The sequence below is a fragment of the Acinonyx jubatus genome, chromosome B3 (assembly GCF_027475565.1).
Source record: "Acinonyx jubatus isolate Ajub_Pintada_27869175 chromosome B3, VMU_Ajub_asm_v1.0, whole genome shotgun sequence".
Classification (NCBI taxonomy): Eukaryota; Metazoa; Chordata; class Mammalia; order Carnivora; family Felidae; genus Acinonyx; species Acinonyx jubatus.
In genome coordinates, this window is record NC_069386.1 from 36573467 (window position 1) to 36595351 (window position 21885).

The window sequence follows — 21885 nt, forward strand, 5'->3', positions numbered from 1 at the left end:
TCTTAGGTGTTTTTATGAACAGTAATTAATTTAGTCCTAACCAAAAAGCCGCTGAGGTGGTCATAAACCTATTTATATGGACGAGGAAGTGAAGTGTAGAAAAGTAAAAGAATTTTGCAACTTTCAAGCAACAAAGCCAAGTCTGTCATGCTTCCATATTACCTGACTACCTATGCTTGAAGCTAATCGATTTGTGGCACCTATATTAAAAACAAAAAACAAAAAACACTATTAAAATTAAATCTAAACCAAGGCCAATAAGATGTCAAAGTCACTATAAACCACATTTGGTAGGTAACAGATATATTTAAATAATAGTACCTATTAAAAAATTACAAATTAGCTTGGCTTCCTAATCTATACCACTGCATCTCTCTTTATGTCTCTAACTAGTTGTGAAAAGACCCTATGTGAGCCATTATCACAAACAGAGGGAATATTAAAGATTCTCAAAGAGAAGCTGCTGGTTGGGCAGATGAATAGATGAATATCCATTACCAGCAGAGGACCGGTAGAGGAGATGGTAGCAGGAGAAGGTAACCAAGAAAATAGTTCATCATAAGCCAAGGCAGAGTGACGGTACATGACTGGATAAGAGGAAGAAAAGAGAGCTGAGGCTTATTAAGGGTAGGAGAGAGATCTAAATGAGAAGGCCCACTTTCCATTTTGTGTCGGGATCAAGAGGAAGATCAAGAGGTTTGGAGAGAAGCAAAAGGAAAAATACTTACTGCCGCCTTCTAGCTTACAGCTACATACAGTTTCTGAAGCACTCTTAATATATACTATCTACTTCATTTAAACCTCACAGAAGGCCTATATAAAAGACAAGAATAAGTATTTTTCTAAGTAAAGGATTCATGGAATGGAGGCACAAAAAGATTATGTCATCTGCTCATGATCATGCATCTGTTTGGTGACAGAGCTGGCACTAGAAACCAGGAAGAAAGAGTTGGGATATCAGGACAATGGACTTAATGGCCAAGGCCAGTGTAGTTCTCTACCATTCCTGCTTTTGGGCACCTTGTTTCCTTTGACTCTCCTAACCTAGCCCAACGTATATTCCAACTTTCAGACTTTTATAAATGCATTCCTCTCTTTTAACAAGAGAAAATATCCCATGTATCCTCTGGCAGGCCAAATTTTCATTTGGCGTTCAGAAACCTATCACATGTTACATATTTTCTGGGGGGGGGGGGGGTGAAGGGTCGAAGAAGCTAATTTACAAGTAATCTTAAAACCTGCCTAATTTTTAGAGCATACGTATCAATCTAATGTAAAACTGAAAGGCTTCTTCTGGAGGGAAAAAACCCTTATTCACCTTTATCATTTATTTGATTAATATGACAGAAACTAGAGAAATGCTAATTAACGTTGTGAAATTATGTACTGACAGCTTGAGTCTTCAGTACTAGAAATTACCCTCAGGCTTTATATAATTTTTTAAGGGGAGATCAAGTAGAAACCACAACTACAAGTTTAGTGAAAAGGTATGTTCATTCTAGCTGAAACATGTAACAAATTAAAAAAAGGAGAAGGAAAAAGAATGTGAGGCATTTATTAACAAATGCCACTTGTACTGATAATACAGAATTTAATTCTATAGCACTTGAAAGAGATTCAGCAGCAAAAAATCCCCCAAACTTTACAGTGGTATAATATCTCCTTCAGGTAAATGATAATACATTGTTTCTGCTAACCCTTCAATTACTACTTACCTCCCAACTACTCATATATATTGCATTACACTGATGTTTTTGTCAAGTGTCTTCTCAAAAGTCTTCGAAATTGTGTATCAAGTTCACAGGACATTTTCTCCATAATTAAGATATAATCTACTCATTAAGTGCCCTTTATACCAGTATCTAAGTGACTTTTCTCTAAACAAAGAGAGTTTAATTAATGCTAAATACAGTGATTACCCTGACAGGATAAAAAGTTATAATACAGTTCACTTATTTCCTTCCAGCACTGTGCTAGCTCTTCTGTTTCAAAAAATACTGTCTTTTTAAAATTGAGATATAGGGGTGCCTGGGTGGCTCAGTCAGTTAAGTGTCCAACTCTTGATTTTGGCTCAGGTCACGATCTCACAGTTTCTGAGTTCGAGCCCCGCATCAGGCTCTATGCTGACAGTGTGGAGCCTGCTTGGGATTCTCTCTCTCCCTCTCTCTCTGCCCCTCCCCTGCTCTCTCAAAAAATAAAATAAAATAAAATTTAAAAATTAAAAAAATTTTTTAATAAAATTGAGATATAACTGACATAAAACACTATGTGAGTTTAAGGTACACAACAGGTTGATTTGATACACTTCTATAAAGAGATCCTACACTAATCAGAGCATCTTTACAAGTTGAATTAAAACTAGTGATGGAAATACAATCTAATAAGTTATCTTCTGGGCTTTGGTAAAGTATAATTTTCTTTCAAAAAAAAAAAAAGAACAACTGTCTTTCAATGTTTTACTTCAAAAAGGTCTCCAACTTGTAGACTGGGGTCTACATGAAGATCTTGCCTCCTAGGTAAGACTAGACAACCATCAAATCACTGAAGATACTGTCTTCTCTCTGAGGTTGGAAAGGCTTTCCTCTCTCCTCTATCCCATACATATCAGCACATCTCCCTGTGCTCCCACAGTCACAGTTCACTGCAAACACCCCCAACAGGCTATGCTTTTCACACACGGGCAAAAACAAACAAACAAACAAACACAAAACAAAACAAAACAAAAAGCATTTTCAATGCCCTCTTCAAAAAGGGAGACCAAAAGGGGAACCCCAAGGTATACTAGAAGTAAAACATTTAAAAGGATTTCAAAAACCTAATGGTGACATATTAATTAGGCAAAGGAAAAAATATAATCTGGATAGTTGTCAAAAGGGATGCTGATAAAATTCACAATCCACATCTCACAAAGATATCCAGTAAAAGAGCAATATAGGAGCACACTGTTGATGTAAGCAAGCTCTATCAAAAATTAATGAATACTTGGGTCACTAGTAGTATCCTCATTATCGTAAGGAACAAGTCGAGCGTGCCACTGGCACTCTCATTATTTCACATTGTTCTGAAGGTTCTAGTCAGCACACTAGAACAAAAACCAGAAATTATGACATAAGTACTAGGATTATCATTATCTGCATAATGATACATCTCAAACTCCAAACTGCCTACCTGGAAACATCAAGAAACCAATTAAAAAGCTGTTGGAACCAGTATATGAAAATTCAGGTATTAAGTAAATATTCAACAATAACCAGCTTTTAAATAAACCAACAACAAATACATTCTTTAGAAAACATAATAGAAAAAAGATCTACTTACAATAGAAATAATAACAATAAACAACACAGAATTAATTTTAAAAAATGGAAGATTTATAAGAAACCTATTAAATTACCAAGGAACATAAAAGAGGATTTGAATAAATGGAGAAACATACAGTTCTTGGAATGGAAATATTAAATAGTATAAATTAATCCTAACTTAATATACTAATTTAAAGCAATCTCATTCACATTCCCAGAAAGATCTGGGGGGGTGAAGAAGGAAAACATGGCTCCCTCCCCATAATTACTTTTCCAACACCTCCACTCTCCCCAGAGCCTCCCTCACTTTCAGGCTAATACACGCCCTCCTCCACTAACACTTCAGCAACAGCGTGCTCCTAAGAGTGACCTCTCTGCACGATTCTGGATGCCATTCAAACCGTTTACCACTCTGAAGAGTGACCTTCTGTACACAGAAATATTTACTCCTGTAAAATTTTCATTTAAAAAGAGAATAACCTTGGGCGCCTGGGTGGCTCAGACGGTTAAGTGTCCAACTTCGGCTCAGGTCATGATCTCACAGTTCCTGAGGCTGAGTCCTGCTTTGGGCTCCGTGCTGGCGGAGCCTGGAGCCTGGAGCCTGCTTTGGATTCTGTGTCTCCCTATCTCTCTGCCCCTCCCCCACTTGCAGTTCATGTCTGTCTCTCTCTCTCTCTCTCTCTCTCTCTCTCTCTCTTTCTCTCTCAAAAGTAAATAAACATTAGAAAAAAGGGAAAGGAAAGGAAAGGAAAGGAAAGGAAAGGAAAGGAAAGGAAAGGAAAGGAAAGGAAAGGAAAGGAAAGGAAAGGAAAGGAAAGGAAAGGAAAGGAAAGGAAAGAAAAAAGAAAAATCTAAAAAAGCGAATATCCTTAACATTAACAGTACCTCAAAGGCCCTTCATGGCCTGGCCCTTCCTTACCTCTGTAGCCTCATCTTGTACATGGCTCTTCTCCACTCTCTGCAATCTAGCCCCAGAGGCTCCCTCTCAGTCTCCTGGAAAGAACCAGGCTGTCCCCTGCCACTGGCTGTTGTGCAGGTTGTTTCCTCTGAACCTTTCACCCAAATTGCTTCCTGCTACTCTTCTCTTGGCTCAGTCACTGCTTCCTCAGGGAAGCCCCGCCCAACCTCTCTCTAGTTCAAAGTGCCCTTTAATATATTCTAAAATCAATGCATACCTCTCCTTCATAGTCCTTCTAAAAACTGTTCACCTTTATGTGTGTGACCACCTGGCCCCAGATATCAGGCTCTAAAAGAACAAGGATTTTCTTTCCTTGCTATGGTACCCCCAGTTTTCAGTACAGTGCATGGCATACAGGAAGCATTCAATAAATTTCAAATGAATTAATGAATAGATATGCGCTCACATGATAAAACTGAAATAATCAATGACATTCTGAAATTGTCCTGGAAAAAGAATGCAAGACGAAGAAACAATACAGAAAAAGTTCAGGATCACACATAGGATAAATAAAAATCAGATACATAGTGATGTTGGCTTCTGCACCAGCATTTGTTTAGTTAATGGTGTTAGACCAAATGGCTATTTAAAAATGAAAGTACATTTTTATTTCACACCACACATAACTTGCGATGGATTAAATATTTAAAGGTAAAACAAGAAAACTCAAAAATCTGGAAGAAAATAGAAACAAATATTTATGTAAGCTTGGGAAGGGCAGACAGACTTAAGTGTGACGGGACTAAGGGGGAAAAGACTATTAAAAAAAACTAGTTAAAAACTGTCTCTATGATAATTTAAATCTTCTAAACATTAAATAATTACATGAATGAAAATAAAAGGGAAACAAACTAAAAACAAATATTTCCAATATGTGAAAGAGTTTAACTCTTAATATATAAAGAATTCATAAATACTAAGGAAAATAGCAACAGAGAAAAAATACAGATATAATTTTAAAATGTAAATCACACAGACAAATATGTTCAATCTCAGTAATAATAAAAGGAGCACTAATCAAAGCAGCTTGGTGCCATTATTTACCTACTAACATTGGTAGATTTTAAAGAAGACTTTTTTTTTTTTAAAGAAGTATTGATAGGGTATGGGTCAACAGGCACACAAATAAACACTGAAAGTCAGAGAAGAAATTTGCATGTCTTCTGGTAAGGCAATCTGTCAATGTACACAACATTTCTTAAAATTCTGCAGGCTCTTTGACTCAGGAATTCCACTTCTGGGAATTTAAGGAAATTATCATGGATGGAAGCAAAGCTGTAGCGACTAGGATGGTCGTTGAAATAGCAATGAATCAATCAATCAATCAATAAATCAACTAACTGCTCAAGAACAGGGAATAGACTGAATTGTGGCATACTCATATTGGAATACGATCTAGCCATTTAAAATCATGCAGACGAACATGTAATGACATAAAAAACATTCATGATAAATTGCTGAGTGAAACAGGATCAGGTTATAAAACACTGAATAGCGTATGATCCCATGTTTCAAATGGGAACATGTTGAAAATTCACTGTGAGACAAAAATAAATCCTTTTGCAACTCACTTTACAATATAATTTACATATAAGCTCAGGTAGCCAAGGAGATTAACCCTTCCTCATAATACTAAGATCTAGTAGAAATAAAAATTTACTTACTCTTCCAATTTCTGCAGTCCAAGAAACAACAATGGTGTTTGGTACTGTTGTGGACAATCGGACAAGTGAGGTGATATTAATTGGTCGGCTAGGTCGCTTTGGTTCCACACCATTTTTTGTAGGTGGAAGATAACCCTAAGAATAAAATGTAATTTATTTCTACTTATTTCCACAATCATTTCCACTTCTATTCCTAAAACAAGCGAAAAAACCCCACAAACTACATATTAGAAAATATGAATATTTTCATTAAAGAGTAGAGAAGCAAACATTTACAAGAGTTTACATTAACCCTGTCATCTCATTCTATAGTAAGCCAGAGAAAAATACTAGCGATAGAACTTAAAAATGTCTAAAACTTAAGAATCAGGATGAATTCATTAAGAGCTCAGATAAGGGTATAAAGAACGTCTTAAAGGTAACCGAAAACATCCCCCCCACAGCATTCTTCCTCTGTTCTACTGTAGGCTTCCAGATTCACATGAGTGCCGCTGAGGTTTTGTTGCAACAATTTCTTGTCCCCTCAAATCCAGAATAACACTAAAGTTACCACACCCAACTCCACCTCCTCAACTTGGTCTCCACAGCTAATGTCACAGCTGTTAATTGTACACAGTTGGTACAAGTGTTTCACTCAGTCACATGAATATATATCCAAACTAAGGATGTTTTCTTAATGAAAAACTATGATTTAACAACAGCTGTCATGACTTACGCATGCTATGCTGGCAATGCATTTAAAAAATAACTTTTAGGACTTACTGGAAGGCTGCAAGGTTTTGTATTCACTTTCACACAAAGATTGGGTGGGAAGTGATCTTCTTGTGGACAACTGGTTTCTGATAAACAAAACCTAAACAATAAAGGACAAGTTTAACTTCCATTCTTAAAGGATGACCTCAATATTTCTGTTCAATAGCTAATCTAAAAGGCTGTCAAACTTAACAACAATAAAAACTACTTAACGCCAGACATTTCACATATTTAAACAAATTGAAAGTAAATAATTCTGTCAATGTAGAGTTTCAGTGATCACGACTATCAACCTGTAGTTGTCTTCCTAATATGTCCAATCATTTGCTTAAGCATGTTCTAAAGAGGAAAAAAAAAAAAGAAAAAGCTCAGTAGTGGAATAAATTTAAGATATTCTGAATCAAAAAATTAAATTAAGTTTCCTTAATATAGACTTCTCAGAGCTAGGGTAACGTGCACTGTAACTTTCTAGGAGGGAGATACAATACACAGTATTCCCAAATTTATCTGCTTATAAAACTTTTTGTTTTGGTTCTTAGCAGAGCATACTGAAAAGGCTGTAAGTCCATCCCAGGACCAAATTCTATCCACTAAGCCAAGGTACTCCATTATTCCCTGAAAACTAAAGATGTTGAAAAATAGCATTATCATTTAAAATACTATTTTAGATACTCATGAAAACATTTATTTCTAAATTAAATGCATAATCTTTTGGCAAAACTAAAGAGGGCTACATAATTTGTAAATTCTCATTCTGTTCACGTTTATACAGATAAAGAAATAAATTGTTAATCTGCTATTTCAGACATCTTAATAACTTCCTTATTCCCAATATACAACTGAGCCTCATCCCACCTTTACAGAACGTTCACAGCATCTGTGAGTTATATGTCAAGAAGAACCCTATCTGAATTCTGTGACATATTCATCCTGCACAAACATCTTCCCTCAACATCTGTGGTGTAGGGTCTTGACCTGCCGGCTGTAGAATCTGTGTGTAGGAAGATCCACAAATTGGGACAATTTTCTGTGTACATATATATGTTCATCTTTATGAATAAACAATCTGGAGCTTCCATCAGATTCTCAAAGGGATAAGGGATCCATGAAAGGGTTAAATATTACTGATCTACAAAGATTTTCTTGAAATATACATAGCTACAAAGATGAAAATACAGAGATGTCAAAGCTCACATGATCATCTCCAACCCCAAGAAAACCTAAAGAAGGTTCTTTATATTGCAACAGTAAGAGTATGCCACAAAGTTTTTAATAAATTATTCCAATGCAGTGATAAATTTAAAACATGGACCTTGGCTGCCTGAAGCTATAGGAGAAGAAAGATTTATGACAAGTTGACTCCTACTATTCATTTAAGTAAAAGGTGAAAATCTAAGCCACCCTAACAAGCCAAAGGGAAAAGAAGAAAAAAGGGGGAATAGCAGAAAATTTCTGTGAAGTTCATGGGGGTGGGGAGGCAAAACAGACATAAATGAAAACAGACTAGGAATCTAATAGAGAAAACACTGACCCTAAATTATTTTCATGCTTTAGATAAAAATTTATAATTAGGATGGCAGATAGGTATATACTCCCAACTTAAATAATACACTGGGATGGATTATAGATGTAGTAATGGGGGTATGGGACTAAGGATGAAAAATAACCATTTTATCAAAACACAAAGAACCACCTAACAATTACCAAATATAATACAAAATGGTTCCTTTCTTTTTTTCCAAGTTCTGGAGATATATTTGAATTGAAAGTGGCTAAACCATTTTTTTAACCCTCAAGATTCCCTTTGAATCTCTGAAATAGAGTTGATCTATCTTAGAAAGAAAAACCTTCCTTTGGAATGTGAACCACAGCTGCTGCTGCATTAAAGAATGCATGTATACTAATATAAAATACTGAGGACAGGAACTAGATCTCTTGTTCTAGAGCTATGGTTTTCAAACTTTATTTTAGTCTTGGGACTCTTTCTCCAAGTGAAAAACCAACCCACACATCAAACATGCAAAATAGATCAAAGCTCAAAGCAGCACTACTTGGGCTCAGAGTATGTGTGGGGTGGGGGCAGTCACAATATAGACCCCTCAGGGTAGCTCCAAGCTTGTTTAAAGACCACTGTTTTCAACGATAATGTCACATTATCAGTATGAACAAAACAGAAAACTGTTGATGCAGGAAGTAAGCAAGATAAGAGCAATATAGAATTATGATGGTATCATATTTTAGTCCTTTAATTTATTCAGTCATTACCACGTTCTGCTCCTGAGAGAGGATAAAGTACCTTTTACACAGGAACATCTTTGTCAGTGCCTTCTAAAATCAAGACTTCAACCTCCCTTCTGCTTTCTCACTTGTTTTCAGCACCCTATTTTTAAGTCACGATCAGAGGTTTTCATATTGTTCTGTGAAGCACTGAGCAGGTGCTTTAGCCTCTTTTCTGACCTCCTAATGTAGCTATAATTTGTACATACAATTTAGGATCCAGTTATTGAGATGAGGCTATCTGTTTGACTTATCCTTCCCACTTTAGGGAAAACAGCTTATTGAGGAAAACAACTGTCTTGTTATTTCCTCTTTATTCCTATTGCAACAAGAACAGTTTGGGGCAGTTAGTTTCCCACATGGATAGTCATGGAGTAAAAAGAGTACCAGGAGATGGTTTATATAAGACAGAGAGACATTAACATAGAAGAATTCTTAGATAGCCTTAGAAGAAATGAGCTAAGAAAAGAAGCTGAATAAGGGGAAACTGTGAAGCCATGTTGGAAAATTTTCCATTCCTCTTTGCAAAACTATCAAGAGATGTCTAGAATAGACTGCTTTTAAATTAATGATTTAAAATACAGGATGAAGCAAATTAGACTGTTTTGGTTTTTGTTAGTCCATAACTATACACTTAACCTAAGTACTAGTTTTTTTTTTTTTAATTTAATGTTTTCTTTTACTTTTGAGAGAGAGAGAGAGAGAGAGAGAGAGAGAGGCAGAGAGAGAGACACAGAATCTGAAGCAGGGTCCAGGCTCCAAGCTGTCAGCACAGAGCCTGATGCGGGGCTCGAACTCACAAACCATGAGATCATGACCTGAGCCAAAGTTGGATGCTTAACCACCTGAGCCGCCCAGGCACCCCATTACTAGTTCTCTATTTAGAGTAGTTTGTCATCCATATAGGTAAGGCCTTTGTACTTTCATAAAAGTGTAGTTCTAAAGAGCTGACCCTATCGTCATTTAAAGGTATCATTAGCTGGAGCTTCTCAACCAACTGAAGGCACACAAAATGGAGAAATGTGATTAGAGGTATGGCACATGACTTGCTATATTAAAATTTAAACTGGATAAAAATTAGGATATTTCATAACAGGAGAAGGTCTTACCTCATCCAAACATTTAAACCCAATACTTTCAATATACTTATTGAAAATGACACAATATTTTAAACAACCTTTAAGGAATATTAACTTTTAATACTATACTATAGTCAATACTGTACCTTAACTGGACCTGCACTGTGAAGTCACATTTGGTCCCAGAAATATCCCTATAAAAGACAGGGTAAGAACTACAATTATTTTTAAAATATGCACATGAAAGCTGATTCAAAGATACTGTGTTACTCCAGAAGTTTTTCAAATTATCAGAGCTCTAAGTGTTCTTAGGATAACTAACACTATTATAGTATTTTCAATACTAATATTTGCATGACACTAATTCTCACCCAATACACTGTTTTTAAAAATCACTTATTATAGCCATTACTGGTTGCAAAGGCCAAACTGCAAGTTATACTTGAAGAGAACTTACATGGAACTACTGATTTGCTGCACTTGTTGTGGTGTCAATGCAAATGCAAAACAGGTTTCTCGAAAGCGCTGACTGTTGTCTGATGCTAAAGAAGAAAAGAATCATACTTTTAATCATCTTCAAATTCTTCAAAAGAGAGCACAACAGCCAGAAAAAAACAGAAACAACCTCAATCACTCATATGACTTTAATTAATTGGAATGTATTCTAGAGTCTGGATAACGACGCAATTAAACCACTGAAAAATCAGAAATATGCCAGTTGTAACATAACAGAAATGAGCCCCAAAATGGCTAATTCCAAAAGCCATATCAGGATTCAAATTCAGAAAATACATAATCAAAGAAACGCTAAGAGAAAAGTACCTAATCATATAAATGTTTCCATCTAAAAAGCACACTTGTGTAAAAACACATCGGTATTAGTTTTATTTAAAATAGAAAAGTATAAAGCCATTTAAAGATACATGGTTTCTAAGCTAAGTAATAAATATACATACCTGTACAGGTGAGGTGACATTTGGTCTTTAAGGCAAAATCAGAATTTTATCATCTCCTGTCTAATTATACCATGCAAGTGTTATACAGTAAATACCACAAGTAGTTTCTCCTAAGCTTAGATGCTCTAACTTCAAAATTTGGCTGTGGTCACTATCTCAAAGAAGGAAAGAGCTACAAAAAGAGGGGAAGGAAGGGAAGGAAGAGAAGGGAGGGAGGGGAAGGGAAGTAGGGAGAGAAAAGAGCAGGAGAGCAAGCAAGCAAGGACAGTCTGTGTGAGAGCAGGGACTCCTACAGTACCTGCTGTGAGCAGCAAGGGTCCTCCTGGCTTAGACCAGTTTTAGATAGATTTTAAAAATCAGCACTAATGTCTCCTCAGTGCTTGGCACAAAGAAGCAACCACTGACTGCCGAATGAATAAAAGAATATGAAAATTTTTAAATGTCAGATTAAACTATTTAAACTATACTTTGAAGGGTAATCTTCTAGGACAAAAGGCTCACTTAAAGCTATTACCAAGGAAATCCTGGCCTGTGGGCCACTTAAACCCATGCAGAAAAAGGAGCTGAACTGGCCATCTCTTGTTTAAACTGGGTTTGATTCAACTTGCAAGCAACACTTCTTCTACAATTGCCACCAAACTGCAGTGTGTCATGCTGAAAAATCTGTACAAATGCATCACGATGAGAAAAAAATGGAAAAGATCACTGCTGATCTACAATTTCATCTCAATATAGAACTATCTTTTAAAGGCCAGATTTGCATTTCTGCTTTCTGTGATCTGGGAAGGTTTTTTCTTAAATCATCTATCCCCAAGAAAGAGTTATTAACCAGAAAGTTCTCTTGATTGTGAGGCACCAACCTGGCAAATGGCTGATAACCAAGGACGAGAATGCAGAAAAGCACAGTTTCCTCTGTCAAACAATGCAAGTAACTCCTTTGCTTCTTAAAGAATGTATCTCTATGCAGATTTTAGTCCAGTGGGCTTAGCCTAATATAGATTTCTGGCTCCATTCTAAAATAGCCCTAAAATAATTTCCCAAGTACAAAAATTCGTATTTCTCTTTAGGCAAAATTTCAGATTCATTTTAGAATAAATGAGTACAGTAAGTTTTGGACACACACATGCAGATTTAGATAGAGAAGACATGACTGAAATAAAGAGGCAGTTTCCTGTGCCTCACATGGAAATGAGATTTATTGCTTAGTGATAACTCCCATTTACAAACTCTTTTTAGACTGTAATATTCATGAGGCTATTAGTATTTATCTGGAAAAGCATCATTCATCTATGTAGTTTTCAGGCTTAATTTCTATAAAGAATGCCAGTGAAGAATTTATAGTTTTGGTCTCAGGTAACAGATTACCTCAAAAACTTTTCTGAAAGTCAATTAAGCTTTATTATCACCTTTATAAAAGCTCAGGCTACACAGAATCACAGAACCTTCATCCTGGAAAAGGAGTCTAACATATCTTCCAAAGCAATGACTGCCAATGTTGGGGATACACATCTCAAAAGGTACACAAGACAATCCACAAGGATACAAGAAAAGTATCTACCTAACTATAAAACGTAAGTTTTAAAAAGTTGAGATTTTACAAGAAATCTCAAATCTAATTTACACAATACCTAAAATTGTATGTAAAATCTTACCTTTTTTTACTTCTATTTTTGTTTTATAACAAATACAATATTAATATGATAGTTTAAAAGATGTAACATATGTATATACTAAATTATTCTACTGGGGGGGGGATGCATATGATCACATAAGTTTGCAGACTACCCATCTAGAGTTCAACCTTCCTTTCAACCCTTCCTCACACTCTGAATCATTTTAGAGGGGGAGGAAGAGTGTCCATTACCTTGTCAGGCAGAAGATAGCCGGTATTAATAGTTTAACTGTAAGAAAGTGTGCAGCCCTATAGAGAGTAGCAAAACTTAGTGGAAAAAGAGGAGATCACACAGATTTGGATTCCAAACTGGTTTTGCCACTTACTTGCCATATAACCTTCGGTTCTTTTTTTTTTTTTAATTTTTTTTTTTCAACGTTTATTTATTTTTGGGACAGAGAGAGACAGAGCATGAACAGGCAAGGGGCAGAGAAAGAGGGAGACACAGAATCGGAAACAGGCTCCAGGCTCTGAGCCATCAGCCCAGGGCCTGACGCGGGGCTCGAACTCACGGACTGCGAGATCGTGACCTGGCTGAAGTCGGACGCTTAACCGACTGCGCCACCCAGGCGCCCCTAACCTTCCGTTCTTATCCGATACTCTCCGATATTTAAACATAAACATGCACATACACACAGAACCTCATAGGGTTATTATGAAGAATATAAATGAGGTAAGGTATTTAAAACAATCAACAATGTTCTTTTCTATCCGCTTTCCTCCTTATGCCCTGATACAGAGTCAAAATACATAATGTTTTAATTTCTACTCATCGCTGTCATACACCATATTCAGGGACGGCCAATCTTCAAATATTTTAGATGGCATTAATAAGCCCCTCTTTCTCCACTCTCCCCACTGTATTTCAGGGGAGATTACAAAATTAGTCACCATCCTGATCCTCTGGCCATACTCCAGGTTGTCACACCCTTAAAGCAACAGCAAGAACTGGACATACTCTGTCATAATATATACTATTTATTCAAAATATCTTCTGTTACTCTGTACTGGCCCATCCCATGGGAGGATTATTCCAGCACCACTGACATTAGCCTTGGCCAATGAAATGTGAGTGGAAGTGTACCACTTCTGGGCAGACTTTTATAGGTTATCCTTTGGTTTCATCATCTTTCCTTCCAGGTCACCCTGACTGTAGAGTGAGAAGAACATAAAGGAGAGCCACAGCCAATCTGCAGCTAATAAGTAACATAGGCAGATATGAACCTTACTCATTTGCCACTGAGATTTATGGTTGTTTGTAAGCTGAATGATACATTATTCCAAATGTGATGTGACTAGAAGAGCATTTTTATCAACAACTACCATCTACTATTATTAATCTACACAATAATCATGAAGAAAAGGTATCCACTCCTTTGTCAGATTTAGAAAGTGAGGTTCAAAGTAGTTATGTCAAGGCCTCATACCAGGTAAGAAGCAGCAGGATTGGAACTCAAATCTAAACATCTCCAAAGCCTTCTCATAATACAGGTCCATTAGCTCCCCTGATCTGGGTGGTATAATTCTCTTAATGCAACCTAGCGTTATATGGGTCACAGAAAATAGGAAAAGAATGACCCACTATCCCTTCATCATAACTGCTTATCATTTTTACATATTTCCTTCTAGTCATTTTTATATTGAATTGTATACACAATTTGAAAGCTCACTTTTAAAAAATTACCCTTATCACATTTTTCAATTATAATCTCTATTGCCATATTTTAATTATTGCATTGTATTCTATGGGGTATAATGAAAATTTTAATTACTCCCTTGATTAGCTATTTACGTTGTTTCTAATCTTTCACTGTTTGAAACAACTCTGTGAACATCTTTGGGCTCATACCTTTGTTGTTTGAAAGGTGGGGTAGCTATTTCTTTGGATCAATTCCTAGATGTGGCATTTCTGGGTCAAAAAGTATAAAGATGTTTATAAATCTTGACATACTGTGAAAGTGGTTTTCAAATGGTTATAACATTATATATAAGACCACCAGCAATTTATGCATCTACTAATCACACTCTACCCTGGCCTGCACGGGAGTTGTGCTAACTCAATTGGGGGGGGGGGGGGTACCATAGTAACTCCTTAGTAGTTTAATGTGCATTAAAGAGTTTTTCCCTCTTTGTTTTTGCTTATTTTCCGATTTAGTTTATTGTCCAATCTTGTCCTTCACCCATTTTTATATCTGCATAGGGGTTTCATACATAGGAACATTAATCTTTGGAAATTTGCTGCAAAAATTTTCCCCAGTCTGCTATATTTTTTTCATTTGGCTACATTTTTGGAGGATATAAAAGTTGAACTTTTATGTAGTCTAATCTGTCAACCATATCCTTTGCAAATTCTAATTATTCCCCTTCTAAGTTTCAATCAACATACAATTCAATTCTTTGGCTTTTTGTTTCTACGTAATTATTAATCCATCTGGAACTTATTTTAGTATGTGGTATTTTTAAAAATCTAAATTTCTGTTACTCCAACAGTTATACTAACACCATGTGTTAAATAATCCTTCCCTTCCCTGTGGATATGTGTGCTTCCTTTCTCATATATTAAATCCTTATATCCAATATGTTCCATTTCTGGGCTATTTTCCCATTGGTCTTTTTTATCCTGGTGCTATTTTTTAAGTATTATAGATTCATTGGGTTTTGGTATCTTACAGTTAGATTTCTCTAACTGTAGGAAACAGTTCTACATAGATTGTTTCAAAATCAAACATTTAAAAAGGAATACAAGCTCTAAAAAATTCTCCCCACCAAAAAAAAAATTAAAAAGAAGGGAGTACATCTCAAATCATTCTATGAGGTCAGTATTACTACAGTACCAAAACAAGCCAAAAATACTATAAGATAATTACCAATACCTCACATAAGCATAAACACAAACATTCTCAGCATAACTTTAGCATATCAAATCCAACTATATGTTAAAAAAGGATAGTACACTGCAACCAAGTAAGATTTCTCCTAGGAATGCAGGAACCAATGTTCAACATTCAAGTCACTACATTAACTAAGAAATACCATATTGTCATTTTAATAGACATAGGAAATATATTTGACAAAAATTCAACATCCATTCTGGATTCAAAAAACAAACTCTGGGCAAACCAGGCATAGAAGTGAACTTCCTCAACCCGATAAAGGATTCTTATGAAAAACTTATAGCTAACATTATACCTAAAGGTGAAAAACTAAATACTATCCCTAAAAAATTAGAAACAAGGTAATGATAACCACTCATCACTTCTATTCAACAATGTACTAGAGGTTCTTGCTAGGGCAACAGGGCAAGAAAAAGAAATTTTAAAAAATCAAGATTGGAAAGTAAGTAAAACGATCTATCACAGACAATACATGATGACCTATGTACATAGGTCTATAAAAAGCTATTAGAAAAGTGAATTTAGTGGGTAAAGATGATACACCAAAAAATCTGTTGTATTCTATGTACTAGGAATTGAAATCTTAAAAACATATTTATAATAGCATCCCTTCAAAATGAAATACTTAAGGACAAATATCACAAAGAGGTACAAGGCCTTTAAAAATGCCTAACACTGCTCAGAGAAATTAAGTACCCAAATAAATGAAGAGATATAGTGTTTGTGGATCAGAAGATTCAGTGCTATTAAGCTATCAGTTGTTACCAAACTGATCAGTAGATTCAATATAATGCAATTAAAATCCTAGCTAGATTGGGGGCGGAGAGGGGACAGTAACTGACAAGGTGCTTGCTTCTAAAACTCACTTGGAAATGCAAAGGACCTAGAAGAACCAAACCACTTTGAAGAAGGAGGCTGAAAGGCTAACAACAGTTGATTTCAAAACATTATAAAGCTACAGCAATTAAGACAATATGATGTTGGTGTCCAGCCAGTATGAAAATAGATCTATGGAACAGAACAGAGTCTCAAAGTACACCCACATACATAGAGAGAATTAATTTTTGACAAAGGTACAAAGGTAATTTAGTTGAAAAAGAAGTCTTATCGATGAATGATGCTGGAACAACTGGACACCATGTATGCAGGAGAAAAGGGGGCTTCAAATAATATAGTACACCATATATAAAAATTAATTCAAAATAGGTCTTAAGTGACATCATGGAGGAACATCCAGGGGTTAGTCCCTCCTCTAATATAACCATTAAGCTGGGGGAAAAAAAATCTATCAGAACCAATGATTTCAGAAATCTGGAACCTGATGAGACACTTACAGCAACCACGGGAGCGTTTGATAAAACAAGATTGCTGAAATTTGCTAAGAGAGCGGTGTGAGTGATCTAGCAACTATCTCCCCACCATCTCTGGGACTCACTGGGCTGTGGGAACCATGGCCTGAGTTCTTGGAGAGGCTGGCTGGGCTCATACGAACGGTAAGACCCTAGCCCTCCAAAAATGTGGGGTTGTGCATCTTGTGTGGTCTGGTGGTTCTCTGAGGGACCAGAGTAGATATTTCTCTTTGTTTCAAGACCTGCTCTAGGTTCAGCAGCTTCCCCACCAGCATCTAACAGAAGATTTAAAGAGATGTACACACTTTGGTTTTTTTTAGATCCAGACATCTGGAGAAATCTCTGTCAGATCACAAGCTGACTAAAGACACAATGGAACAGAAAATTCACCAACCATACACAACAAGGAATAGAGACTTTACAGAAATAGTGTAGAAAAGTCACTGTACGAAACAGACAGCTGCACCCCCCCGTCAACAAGTAACAAAAGTAATCACTGAAGAGAGGGAGAATCTGATTTCTAGTTAGCATATTAAAATACTCAAAACAGCTAGTTCTCCACAAAAAATTGTAAGGATTGACATAGAGAATAACTGAATACAATTGAGAGCCCAGAAACAAACCCTCACATCTATGGCCAACTGATTGAATGGGGAAAGAAGAGTCTCTTCAAAAATGATAGGAAAACTGGTTATACACAAGAAGAATGATGTTAGACCCCTACCTTACATCATATACAAAATTTAACTCAGATTGGATCAAAGACAAATATATTTATTAGGTAACAAGTACATATTTTGTTTGTTCTATATTAATATAGAATAATTATATTTAATTAATCATATTTACTGTGTAAATATGTTTAACAAATATTTATTATCTATTATATTTAAAGAGCTAAAATATAAAAATTTTAGAAGGAAACAATCTTCATGACGTTGGATTTTGCAATGGTTTCTTTCAACACGACAACAAAAGTACAGGCAAAAGAATAAATAAACTGAACACCATTAAAATGAAAAATGCGCATCAAAAGACATAAAAAGAGTTAAAAGACGACACACAGAATGGAAGAAAATATGAGCAATCATATATCTGATAAAGGTTTAATATCTAGAATATATGAAGAATTGCTAAACAACAAAAATAACCCAACTTAAAAAATGGGCAAAGAATTTGAATAGATACCTCTCTAAAGAATATACACAAAAGGCCAAAGGCACATGAAAAGATGCTCAACATCTTTAGTCTAGGAAGTGCAAATTGAAACCACAATGAGATATACACCTAGTGGAATGTCTAAAATTTTTAAAATGACAACACAAAGTGTTGACAAAGATATAGAGCGAATGGAAAGCTCATACCCTGCCGGCGGGAATGTAAAATGGCCCAACACTTTCAAAAACAGCTTAGGAGCTGCTTAAAAAGTTAAACCTGCATCTACCATATGACCAATTTATTCCATTCTTAAACAATTTATCCAAGAAAAATATAAGCACATACCCATACAAAAGTTTGAGCCTCAATTGTCATAGCAGCTTTGTTTTCAACAACCAAAAACTGGAGAAACAACCCAAATGCCTATTAATGGGTGAATAAAATGGCTCTTCCATATAATGAAATACTACTCAACAATAAAAAGGAATAAACTACTGACACACACAACAACACAGATAAGTCTTAGAATATAATCGTGAGTAAAAGAAGACCAACTTCTCCCCACCAAGTATATAATCCATGATTCCATGACATAAAATTTTAGGAAATGCAAACTGATCTATAGATGTGACATTCATAATATGACAGAAAGCACATCCAATCTAGGGGCAGGGTGAGAACTGAAGGGGTACCAGGGAAGAATTACTAATGGGATGAGATAAACGTATTAAACTGTACATTTTAAATATGTACAGCTTATGATATGACAAGGATATTTCAATAAAGTTGTTTAAAAAAGTGACTAAAGCAAAATGGGGAGGGGGGAGGCAGAGGGGGATGGAGATGAACAAAAGAACCCTGAAGAACTACCAACATTAAAGCCTCAAGTCAAGGAAGAAGTAGCCAAGAATTCAGAAAGAAAAGCTGGGGGGAATGGTGTCCCTGATACTAAGGAAGGAATTTCAAAGGAAGAGTGGATAGTGTTAAATACTCAGAGGTCAGGTAAGATGAGAGTTCAGAAATGGACTTAACAACTATCAAGTCATAAGTGATCTTGGCTGGATGTGTTTCAGGGGAATGGGAGGAGCAAAAGTCAAGAGTGCAATGGGTTCAGGTGTGAATGGTTTGTTAAATCACTGATTTTAACACTTAAATATGAGATCTTCAATTGTTTTCCTATCTGCAATAGGAAATTATATTAATGTCTCAGGGTTTTGCATTAACTACTATACTATTTTGAGTCACAGTAATTAATCTTGAAGGTCTCCAAAGTTCTAGAATGTACAGTAATTTGAAATTTTTGAAATTTTGCTAAGACTGGAATTTGAATGTTGGCGATACAGGATTAGTGTTTGAGGGAGCACCTCAGCCTCTCAATGTGACATGAATTATAGTATACTTGTAGTCATTGAAGGTAAAAGAGAAGTCATTCGGATTTTCACTTACTCTATGCTCCAATTTAGAAAAAAGATGAAATGTTCTAGTGGTGCTCATAATTAAGAATACTTACAAAGGTTATGGGGGAATATCTCTTATGAATATTAAGAGCTTAAGGTATTCATGGGAGATTTTCAACAACCTTCCCCCTGTATTAATTACCAAATTTTCATCTGTAAGAAAGAAAAGCATTGCCCACAATAACCAGGATGTAATTATAATTCAAAATACACAAAATGTGCAGGAAGTTAGGCTTTAAAATTTCATCTTTTTTTTTTTTACATATTGTTCCACAGAGAGATGAACTATACTAAAAAGAGAAAGAAGAATCATGTTGCAATTTACATAAACTGAAAACACTGGAAGGTAAAACCTAGATACATAAAATAAACAAGGTTATTGAGATTCTGATGATAGAAACACTGAGCTAGTCTAAGTGGCTGTACTTTCAACTGCTCTAAAAATATTCACTATTCCACCTCACCAGCAGAAAGAAAAGCTAAAAATAGTCATCTTTCTGTTATAGAATATTTCTTGCTGTCTTGGGGAAAGTGAAACTAAAGTACCTATCTACAAATGTCAGCCTTAAAATCTTTAATAAGATCTCTAGTTTATGCAAACAAACAAACAAAAACCTGGACCACTATGTAATTTTTGTTTGTTTTTTTTTAAATTTTTTTTTTCAACGTTTATTTATTTTTGGGACAGAGAGAGACAGAGCATGAACGGATGAACGGGGGGGGGGGGGGGGGGGGGGCGGGGCAGAGAGAGAGGGAGACACAGAATCGGAAACAGGCTCCAGGCTCCGAGCCATCAGCCCAGAGCCTGACGCGGGGCTCGAACTCACGGACCGCGAGATCGTGACCTGGCTGAAGTCGGATGCTCAACTGACTGCGCCACCCAGGCGCCCCCCAGTATGTAATTTTTGAAAATGGAGCTGAAATGATGTATTTTCAGCATTAGGCTGCTAAGTCAGAAGGTTGCAGAAAATTTATTTCCTCCAATAAAGGCAGATACACTTAATCATCAACAAACACTGCTTTGACTAACTACTTTATCTTTAAAATGGGAGGTTTTTTAAGTAAACAATATTTAATGACATGACAACATAGTCATAAAATATTAAGAGAAAAGACATGTAAAAGAAATATATAGCATAAGCAATATATATATATATATATTTATATACACACACACACATAATTTTTTAAATGTTTACTTATTCATTGCAGCGGGGGGGGGGGGGGGGCAGGGAGAGGAGGAGAGAAAGAACTCCAAGCAGGCTCCACACTATCAGCGCAGAGCCTGACCCAGGGCTCGAACTCATGAACCCATGAACCGCAAGATCATGACCCGAGGGGAAACCAAGAGTCAGATGCTTAATCGACTGAGCCACCTAGGTGCCCCAATATATTCACTATTGAAAGACCAAATGAGGCACCAAGAGTTGATTTCTTTGTAACTTTACCTTTAGAATTCTTCAGACTACACTATGTATTGCTCTTGTAATAATTTGTTTTACATATTTTGTACAAAAACCAATGTAATATCACACATACATTAAATCTACTGCTAGATTTTAAGAATCTTCATGATGACAAATATTTCACGATAAACTCTGGCTTAAAGTTCTTTGGGGTACAACAAATGTTATACATGAATTTGTCCACCCATACGAACAAAAATTACCAATACTAAGAAACAGGAAAAAATTGTAACATGCAATACTATTAGACTTCAGCTCTATAAAACCCTTTAATTTCATTTTATCATACCCTAACTGGAGGTTCCTAATAAACTCATTTTCAGTATACTTGCCTATGCTTTTCATGATCTTTCTCCTCGGGAGTTCAACTCCTATTTAGTCTTTCTATTATTTTTTGATAGCTTACTGAGAGTTAGTAGCTGGTTTCCTGATAGACTTAATCAAAAGAGCCTATAGACTCCTGGGCAACTTTAAAGCTAAAAGTATGGTAAATATTTTATCTGGCCCATCTATTCTCTCACAGCTGGCAGGCCATCAGGCTATTTTAAAGTCCAGTGGGTTAAGAAACAGGACTAGGTCAAATCAAGCCAGCCAGCTATGAATGATGTCTGATGATCAATGTTTAAATGCAAAAATAGAAAAGGGAAAGACTATAATTAAGAAGTTAGTTTTCTCTTTTTTCACAAAAATTTCATTTTCTTTCTTTTTTTTGCTATTGGTAATACAACCAACGATTCCAAGTTAGGAAAAAGATCCAAAAGTCTGCTACTTGATGATAGCAGATAAAAAATATTTTCGGGGGTGCCGGGGTGGCTCAGTCAGTTAAGCATCCGACTTCGGCTCAGGTCACGATCTTGTGGTTCACAAGTTCGAGCCCAAAAAGCCTGGAGCCTGCTTCAG

General features: G+C 36.0%; 1 protein-coding gene across 5 annotated transcripts in view; it reads right to left on the reverse strand.

The window, feature by feature from the left end:
* PIAS1 (protein inhibitor of activated STAT 1) overlaps nucleotides 1-21885 on the reverse strand; it is a 119613-nt gene that overhangs the window by 34240 nt on the left and 63488 nt on the right. For all 5 annotated transcript variants that reach the window (XM_015078456.3, XM_053223822.1, XM_027067617.2 and 2 more), the window contains exons 3-6: nucleotides 10491-10575; nucleotides 10180-10227; nucleotides 6687-6777; nucleotides 5925-6059 (exon numbers count right to left, since the gene is read on the reverse strand). In XM_015078456.3, the coding sequence (XP_014933942.2) occupies nucleotides 5925-6059; nucleotides 6687-6777; nucleotides 10180-10227; nucleotides 10491-10575 (359 nt within the window). The remainder of the gene's footprint in view (nucleotides 1-5924; nucleotides 6060-6686; nucleotides 6778-10179; nucleotides 10228-10490; nucleotides 10576-21885) is intronic.